The 7982-nt window shown below is 35.1% G+C and overlaps 1 protein-coding gene across 1 annotated transcript; it reads right to left on the minus strand.

Annotated features, from left to right (window-relative positions):
• Positions 1-2484: 2484 nt before the first annotated feature.
• On the minus strand, positions 2485-4809 carry LOC127879931 (uncharacterized). The gene is made up of 4 exons (XM_052427046.1): positions 4573-4809; positions 4206-4336; positions 3619-3748; positions 2485-2578 (listed from the first exon to the last, which is right to left on the minus strand). The coding sequence occupies exons 1-4, from the start codon at positions 4584-4586 to the stop codon at positions 2545-2547; spliced, it is 309 nt and encodes a 102-aa protein (XP_052283006.1). The 5' UTR covers positions 4587-4809; the 3' UTR covers positions 2485-2544.
• Positions 4810-7982: the final 3173 nt, after the last annotated feature.

Genomic DNA, 7982 nt, shown 5'->3' on the forward strand with positions numbered 1-7982 from the left:
CCATGTTTGCTCGTCAACTTCATGTTCGATGAAAACCTCGGAAGCCCTGATTTGACTGTATGCAGGTCTCTGAAGAACTTGGCAAACACGATTTGTTTTTCGGTCTTTATTTTAGCACATCCTTCAACTTTGACCAAACGCTCATCTCGAATAGGACTCGGACGATTGGTTTCAGTCTTATCCAAGACTAAATTGCCCTTAACTATATGGTCCGGTGGATTGCAAGTTTGCGCTTGCAAAGCATTGATGCGGGTACCATTCTCGACAACTGCCCGCGTGTGCTTCTTTTCGACCTTGAAGGAGAAGCTATCGCTCTCACATCCCCACGACCGCCACACTTTAACTATTAACTCTCGACCCTGGATCGCTCTGGACGCGTGTGACGTCATCTCGTAGACGCAGTAATCAGCGGTGCGGATGTTTATTCGCTCGAGATGCGCGAGCATTTCAATGACGTCATCACATTTTGTATATTTTGTCACTTTCAAAACCATCGTTTTACCATTAAAAGTAAAAGGTATGCGGTATTTTCCAATATCGAATAACGCCATTATATGTGTATGAAAATATATCCGCAGAATTACTACTTACTAAAATATTGCTTTCTGAACATCAATGAAGTGATAAATCATACAGCATTCGGTATAATATATACAATTGGGTCTGTAATGTAATCCAAACATAATCTCCCATTAATTATAAAGAAACACGTGTTTTCTTGACACGTTTCATAGATAAAATCGATGTAATATTTGCTCAAACCTTTCAACAGCATTAATTATAAGTGCATGTTGAGCATGAGCAGTGATTTATAGTTGATAATTGCTGGTGAAAGATATCAACAGCTAATTATCTTGTCTTTAACAATAGACCCATTGAATGGAACACGATTTTAAACTTGTAAACAATCTAAAATATGGCATACGTTTTTATTTATCATGTAAGATCAAAATGCGCTATTAAATGAGAATAAATTATACCGTTGTAATGCAAAGATATTATTATGTTGTTCGAAACAAGTTGATTCTCGTGCGCATTTTGATAAAATTGTGTCAATACAAATGGACACATGAACGTTACATTATGAAGAACAGTGTAATCCTTCAAGAATTAATCATTTACATGTATTTGCTTTTACTACTTTGTTCAATATACAAAACAATAATGGTCATAAAAACTATATTCATTGTTTATAATTCTGGGGGATGATATAAACTAGTACATCCTTAAAATCTGTGTTAAAGGGATCTTTTGACAGATTCTGGCAAGTTTTAAGTTTGTCATTAAATGCTTTAAATTGAGAAATGTAAAATTGGAACGTAATAGTTCTATTAAAGAAACAAGATAAAACATTAAAGAAATTTATCCTCATCTGGGCTCGAGCCACTGAACCTTGGACTAAAAGACGAGCACTTAAATCACTCCGCCATCCATGCTACATAATGCATTATATGAGCAGTCCTTTCAATGTCACAACATATAACGATAACAACACAACTCTCCAAATGATTCAAACGTTTCTTATAATCGCCAGGTTTTAAAGTCGCCTGCATATAATACATGTTTTAGGGCATGTTAAATGAAAATCTGAAACTTTTTTGAATATTGTGAATTTACCAAAACTTGAAAAGCCGAAAGGTCCTTTTAAGTCCCTGATATAAATAAATATATCCTTAAAATCGACGTATGCATTTTAGTTTGAAGATTTGTGAAGAATACTTGTATCCTATAACTCAATGTGAGTGAAAATATATGAGCCGAGCCGTGCTCTGTGAAAAGGGGGTTTAATGCATGTGCGTAAAGTGTCGTCCCATATTATCCTGACAGTGTGCAGTCTGCACAGGCTAATCAGGGAAAACACTGTCCGCCTTATATGCATTTTTGCTACGAAGAGACTTTCTTTATTCGAAAAATATCGGACTGCACAGGCTTATCTGGGACGAAACTGTACGCACATGCATTAAACCCCATTTTCACAGAGCACGATCCATACTTATGTTTAAACGTGGTACGTATGTACATTTGACCTACCGGTATTGATGAGATTAAAGTTTTTTTTAAAATACTGAAAAAGTTGCCCATAAGCAATATTGTGCATTTTGTATTATCGGTAATTGGGAAATATATAACTCAATTATTCAAAAGCAATGTTTTGCTAATTTAAAGTCAATACAAACTCCTTGGTATGAAACTTGCTTCATGTATCAAAAAAGCAAATATAACCGTAAAAGTATATATATAGTACACACAAATAAACACAGATTATGGAGAAATACTATACGGTATTTCACATGCACTCTTTTTGAATGCCATACTGTCGAAAGAAACATACATCTTCATGCAAATGTATATTTTACGGTTATTTTGCATGCATATTGTCGTTGAAATTTATACGTCTAAAAAGTCTACATGAAACAAACGACCATGTTGAGACAACGAACGACGTCGATTTCGATGACCACCAAATTGAACAATGTGCAATCAAACAGTTCTTTACTTTATTAATTCCAAATTTCAGGTACAATTATCATGCGACTTATTTGCTCATCCCTCATTGGTTGAAACAAGACGTCTTACACTGAAACAATACCAATGATACGTTTATGGACATTTATTTAGGAAGTTTGTAGAGGAATACTTATTAAAATGTTATTTGTTGTATTGTATGTGCTATCATTTATACTGAAGTTATTATCACATTTATAATTATGGAGGTTTGTTCTGCACGTAGAATAAATAAAACTTCAATATAAGCAAAACAAATTTCACACTAAAAGTAAGGAAGTAGACAATTATCAATAGTAATGTACACGTCAGTTAAGCTCGTTTGGTCATTGCCGGTGACATGTGGCACAGTATCCGTGGTACAAAAAATATACTAGAAAGTAGCGCGGAGTATGACCGGGTGCCGGTATTTTCCGTACCCGGGTGACATAACCCGGGATGCCTTTGAGTAGTGTCTGAGCCGACATCGACCAATTGAGCTTCAGTTAATATATATGGTGGGAACACATGTATTTCTTTAATTCAAATGTCGGTCATAGGGATACCTTTTAAAATACGGATAAACAATTTCTTAGTTCATTTATACAAAATAACATTCTTTTGCCACTATAGTTTTCAGACAGGGTTAACTTATTCCTATAAATAGAGGTATGATGCCACACTTTTCGTTTGAAGTCTTTACCAGCCTTTATTTACAACAATCTGACCAAAGTTACCGGGAAATCGCGAAAACGACGCGTTATGGATTAGCCTATTTATGCCTAGTGGACTCGACCATCCTTCTAAATTTGATCAATTTATTTCCAAAATTAGGAATGTCTAGTTAATAAGAATACCTGTTTCTATATATAGAATATGTCTTACAGAAATTCCTTTAAGCAAACAGCGCAGACCCTGATGAGACGCCGCATCATGCGGTGTCTCATATGGGTATGCGCTGTTTACCAAGGCCTGTTTTCTAGACGTTATGCATAAATAGCTTAAATTATCGCTTCAATGTTTATTTCGTTGAATATGCTTTAAATCATTTTTTCTTTTCAATATTTATTGGGTTAAACGTAATGCCATAACATGCACTGTGACAATAAGCATGTATATTATGAATTTTCTTACGTGATACAAACAGACGGACAGACTTGGTTGATCAGAATCGGAGAAGTCTCTTTCGCCATGATTTGTGAACATATGTTTTCACAATCATCAATGTTTTTTCGACTGGAGGAAACAAGTTGGTCAAATTCAACTGTAAATGAAATAAATATAATAAATAAAATGAAACGATGGTTTCAAAATATAGTTGCAAACAGTTAGTTGAAATTAAAATTGTACACGTATGACGTTATGTTTTGTAATGTTATTCCTGTTGCAAGACAAGTAGACCTTGCATGATTGTATAGCGGAGAGAGAAGCTCCGGAACAGACTGCGCAAAATGCACTATCTGGCCTTATCTGTTCTTGAGCTGTTTTAAAACCCATGTTCGAACCGCGCATCACATATTGGAACTACTTTCTTTGACCGTACGTTTTTTAACACTTTCAATATCCTGGATTGCGGTAGACTTTGGAAAAAGATGTATTCAAAGGTACAAACAGCGCTGACCCGTTTAAAAAAGATAATTACGGTTGATAAGTGTTTTACCACCAGTTCATTGTCATTTTCCCAAACCTTTGAACATTAAGTGATTGTATATCATTCTTACAATCCGATAGGAAGTGCCGACAATCGGGTGGACATGACGTCAGTTCGAAGTTGTTCCCGATGTACAGGTAACGCCTCGTAATGAACGTGCATGTCGTGAAGGTAAGCATTACCAGGACTAGTGACATAAGACTGAAACAAACATGAGGTCACCGTCATCATACATAAATTAAATCGAATCTTATCAACAATTATTGTCTATTCTCACAGCAACAATAACGAAAACAATGAAAATAATAACTATAAGCCTCTTCGTCATTGCAGCGTTATTAATACAAATAATAATACAAATAATAATAATAAAATAAATAATAATAATAATAATAATAAGTATAGCAACAACAGCAACAACAACAAAATAGTATTACCTTTTCATTTGCATTATATTTTCCGAAGCAATGTTTTAATTAAGTTGGTGAGTAATAAAATGACTTCACCCCTTTTCCGCCAGAGCCTTATACACAACAATTACTATGAAAGAATGAGTGTGATATCAGATTGTTTAGCCGTTCTTGAAAATCCTGGTTCAGTTATTTGGGCGTTTGTTTTCTTAGTCGCGTCCGTGAGAGACCGCCTGTAATTCAAGTTTGAAGATAACTTCAGAAAAGTTAGCTAAGACTAATACCAAACCATCGGGGAAGGTCTTTGTTTGTAAGATAAAACAAGGGTCACATACGTAGTTAAGCGTACGGTGCCACTATCAGATACACATTACCGACTCTTATGCATATCATTACGGGGCATTAACGGGGCATATCAACAGTATTTTTCATCTTAATATATTCAATCAATTCATATTCCATCTGTTGAAGTTTATATGCATATAGTAACTATACAAGATAAGTATTGATGCAAAGCATCAAAGGGCGTCGGGAATTTCAGTGTAAAGGGCACTCAATGAAGTTACAAGGAACGATTTTTTGTTCTACTGTTAATATTAATATATTGGTCGATTATTTTAAACAAAATAGAAAAAGATACCGGTATAACCATTATCTATGATTTTGTGTTATAACCCCCCAAAAAACATTATCTATGATGTTGTCTTATAACCCCCAAATAACCATTATCTATGATTTTGTGTTGTAACCCCCAAATATTTAATAGTTAATTTTATTTACATTGGTTTCCTTTTTTTACTGGCATCCGTGTGCAGTTTTCATAAATGGAACAGAACTGTGTAGGTTTTAAAAAATCTGCTTCATCTTGTAAGCGTAATTTCATATTTTTCTCAACTTCAAGGGGAGATGATTCTGAACTTATTCTAACGTTGCTCATTTACGATAGGGGTTGAGTACTCATTGATATGAAACCACTGTAAAAGTTTTAATGTGTTTGCGAACCCCCCATCCTCTCAAACATATATTTCATGGGCATAATAAAAACAAAAAATGGTTACAATAAAACAGCATATTTATTTAAACTAAAATGTCTATATCAAAACAAAAAGTTAACATTGTACACAAATAAAATAATTTTATTCTACTGGGGCTCGAACCTTGGACTTCTCACATGTGAAGCGAGCGTGTACCCACTACACTAGGGAACCGCTTGAAAAATCACCTTCTAACTAGATATTAATAAGCTATTAATAGTCGGTTTAAATGTAAACCCGGAAGTTTAAACGCTGGATAGTGAGCGGGGTTAAAGGTCCATACCAAAGGGTCCATACCACTGGCAAGATACGGGTCAGGCCTGCGGCCTTCTATATGCGATTCTTAAAAAAAACCTGTAGGAGGACTTGATAGTAATGAGACTGGGGTGCTGTGATTGTGCTCCTCATTGATAAGCGGCTGCTTCCTTTATCAAGACTCATTATTACAATTAATATAATACGTGTCTCGCTTCGCGCTCTATAGCGCCTTTATTATTTACTAGGTGGTTTCTAGGATAGTGGAGCAAAGAAGTTTTGTTTTTATACAAAACCAGAAAGTTTCACCGGTTCGCGTATTTGCCCATTTCCCTTTGATCTTTTATTATTTCCCAGTCCCTGTAATCAGTTATTAATAAAAAGAATCAGCTTTGCATTATTGGCAATAACTGTTGTAGTAAATGTAATAGGCACAAGTGCATTACTTATTTACACTAATTTACAAAAAAATCACCACTTTGCAAGATATTCTGACAACAAAAAATATACATTGATCCGTAAAATAACTTCTCCTCCATTAGCGAAACAAAACGTATTACATACTAGTCGCCGCACTTCAGTGCGACACCAATTATATTGATACATGCTTTAAGACACGAATTTGCTCGACAATGCCTCCAGGGGTTGCTCGGGCAGACATGATAAATCAAAGTACTGAAAGTACTGGTGTGACGATGCTTTTGAGAGGATGGATATAAAAGCATCAAGTTAAGTTTATCTACATCACCACAATCACCACAATTGTGTATGTTGGTACGAAAAAAAAAATTTGGTACACAAATTTTGCGAAAAAAATTTGGGTATGAAAACAAATTTGGGTACGAAAAAATATTTGGGAACAAAAAAATTGGGTCCGAAAAAATTTGGGTACGAACAAAAAATTGGGTACGAAAAATTTTAGGTACGGAAAAAAAATGGGGGAACGGGAAAGTAGTACCTGTGGGGAACTATAAAATTAATAGGTTATTTATCAATTTTAAATAATTTTAATGTGTTGTCATTATGGAAAAGTTATTCCATCCTTTAGACGATTAATAAACCCATTTACAGGAAGATAGAGACTTTATTTAGATTAGAAGTGTTTTGACAATATTTTTTACGCAATTCAATTAGCAAAACTAATATTAATGGTCGATCCCGGCTTTTAGTAGAGAGTTAACCCTGTACAATTGTTACAACTACCGTAACACGTTATTTTGCTAAGATTCACTTACCATTTCTTGTCAGACGGTAACCCGGCAATCTATGTAAAAAAGGTTTTAACGTTCATGTCGTTGTTTAAGTTTGGCTTTACGGGTGGGGATGGGGGTTCCTCGGATACGAAAAGAAAAGGGAAGGAGGAAAGTAAGAGAAAGTATGAGGAAATAAAAAAACAAGAAAATTTCTCCAGAAATGGCGTGAAGATTACAAATAGATGTCTTAAATAGATGAATATTGATTTCAATAGCATTAGTAAGGCAAGCTTATAAGAATGATTTAATCATAATTGCGCATCTCCAAGCACAAGAAAATACAAGTTGAATGATAAATATAAAGGTTTTTATAATACTTGGGTCAGGGCACATGAAAGATTGGTCAGGGCTAGTAGGTTCTGCATTTACTAGCCCGAACGGGCTAGTTGAAATAAAAGTGAGTGTTAAGCCCTGATGTGTATATATCATTATTACAAAAAAAAGTCGACAACGACGGATTTAGGGTTAAATTTCCCGGGTACATTTTAGTATATTTACCGTTCCCGGGATACATGTAAGTATACTTAAGAGTACCCGGGGTACATATACGTAGTACCCGAGCCGACAATGAACAATCGAGCGATACTGGAAGGTGCAACATCTCCCACGCCCCATAGCATCGCCTTTAGCAGTATTCAATTCTCAACAGGAAGGTGCTGGAGTCATTGATCCGGAGGGACAAGAAAAATAATTGATTAATGTTCGAAATAAATAATTTGATTAATGACAATTCTATTATTTGAGCCAGGTCACAGGAAAAGCGCAGTCAAATCAGTATCCAATTTAATTATTTGTTATTGTCAGAAAAACGCTTTTAAGCAAACAGCTTTCAACCGACTGCAGGCTGATCTAGATCCAAACTGGCCACAATCGCCTTAATGTCTCTTTTACTGTG

Source organism: Dreissena polymorpha, chromosome 4 (genome assembly GCF_020536995.1).
Source record: "Dreissena polymorpha isolate Duluth1 chromosome 4, UMN_Dpol_1.0, whole genome shotgun sequence".
In the NCBI taxonomy this organism is placed as follows: domain Eukaryota; kingdom Metazoa; phylum Mollusca; class Bivalvia; order Myida; family Dreissenidae; genus Dreissena; species Dreissena polymorpha.

What these genes read in the sequence shown, in the direction of transcription:
- LOC127879931 (XM_052427046.1), bottom strand. An exon ending in TCGGCACTTCCTATCGGATT is followed by an intron (nt 3,749 to 4,205) that starts GTAAGAATGATA and finishes TTTCATTTACAG; the next exon opens with TTGAATTTGACCAACTTGTT. An exon ending in TGTCCGTCTGTTTGTATCAC is followed by an intron (nt 2,579 to 3,618) that starts GTAAGAAAATTC and finishes GTATTGTTTCAG; the next exon opens with TGTAAGACGTCTTGTTTCAA.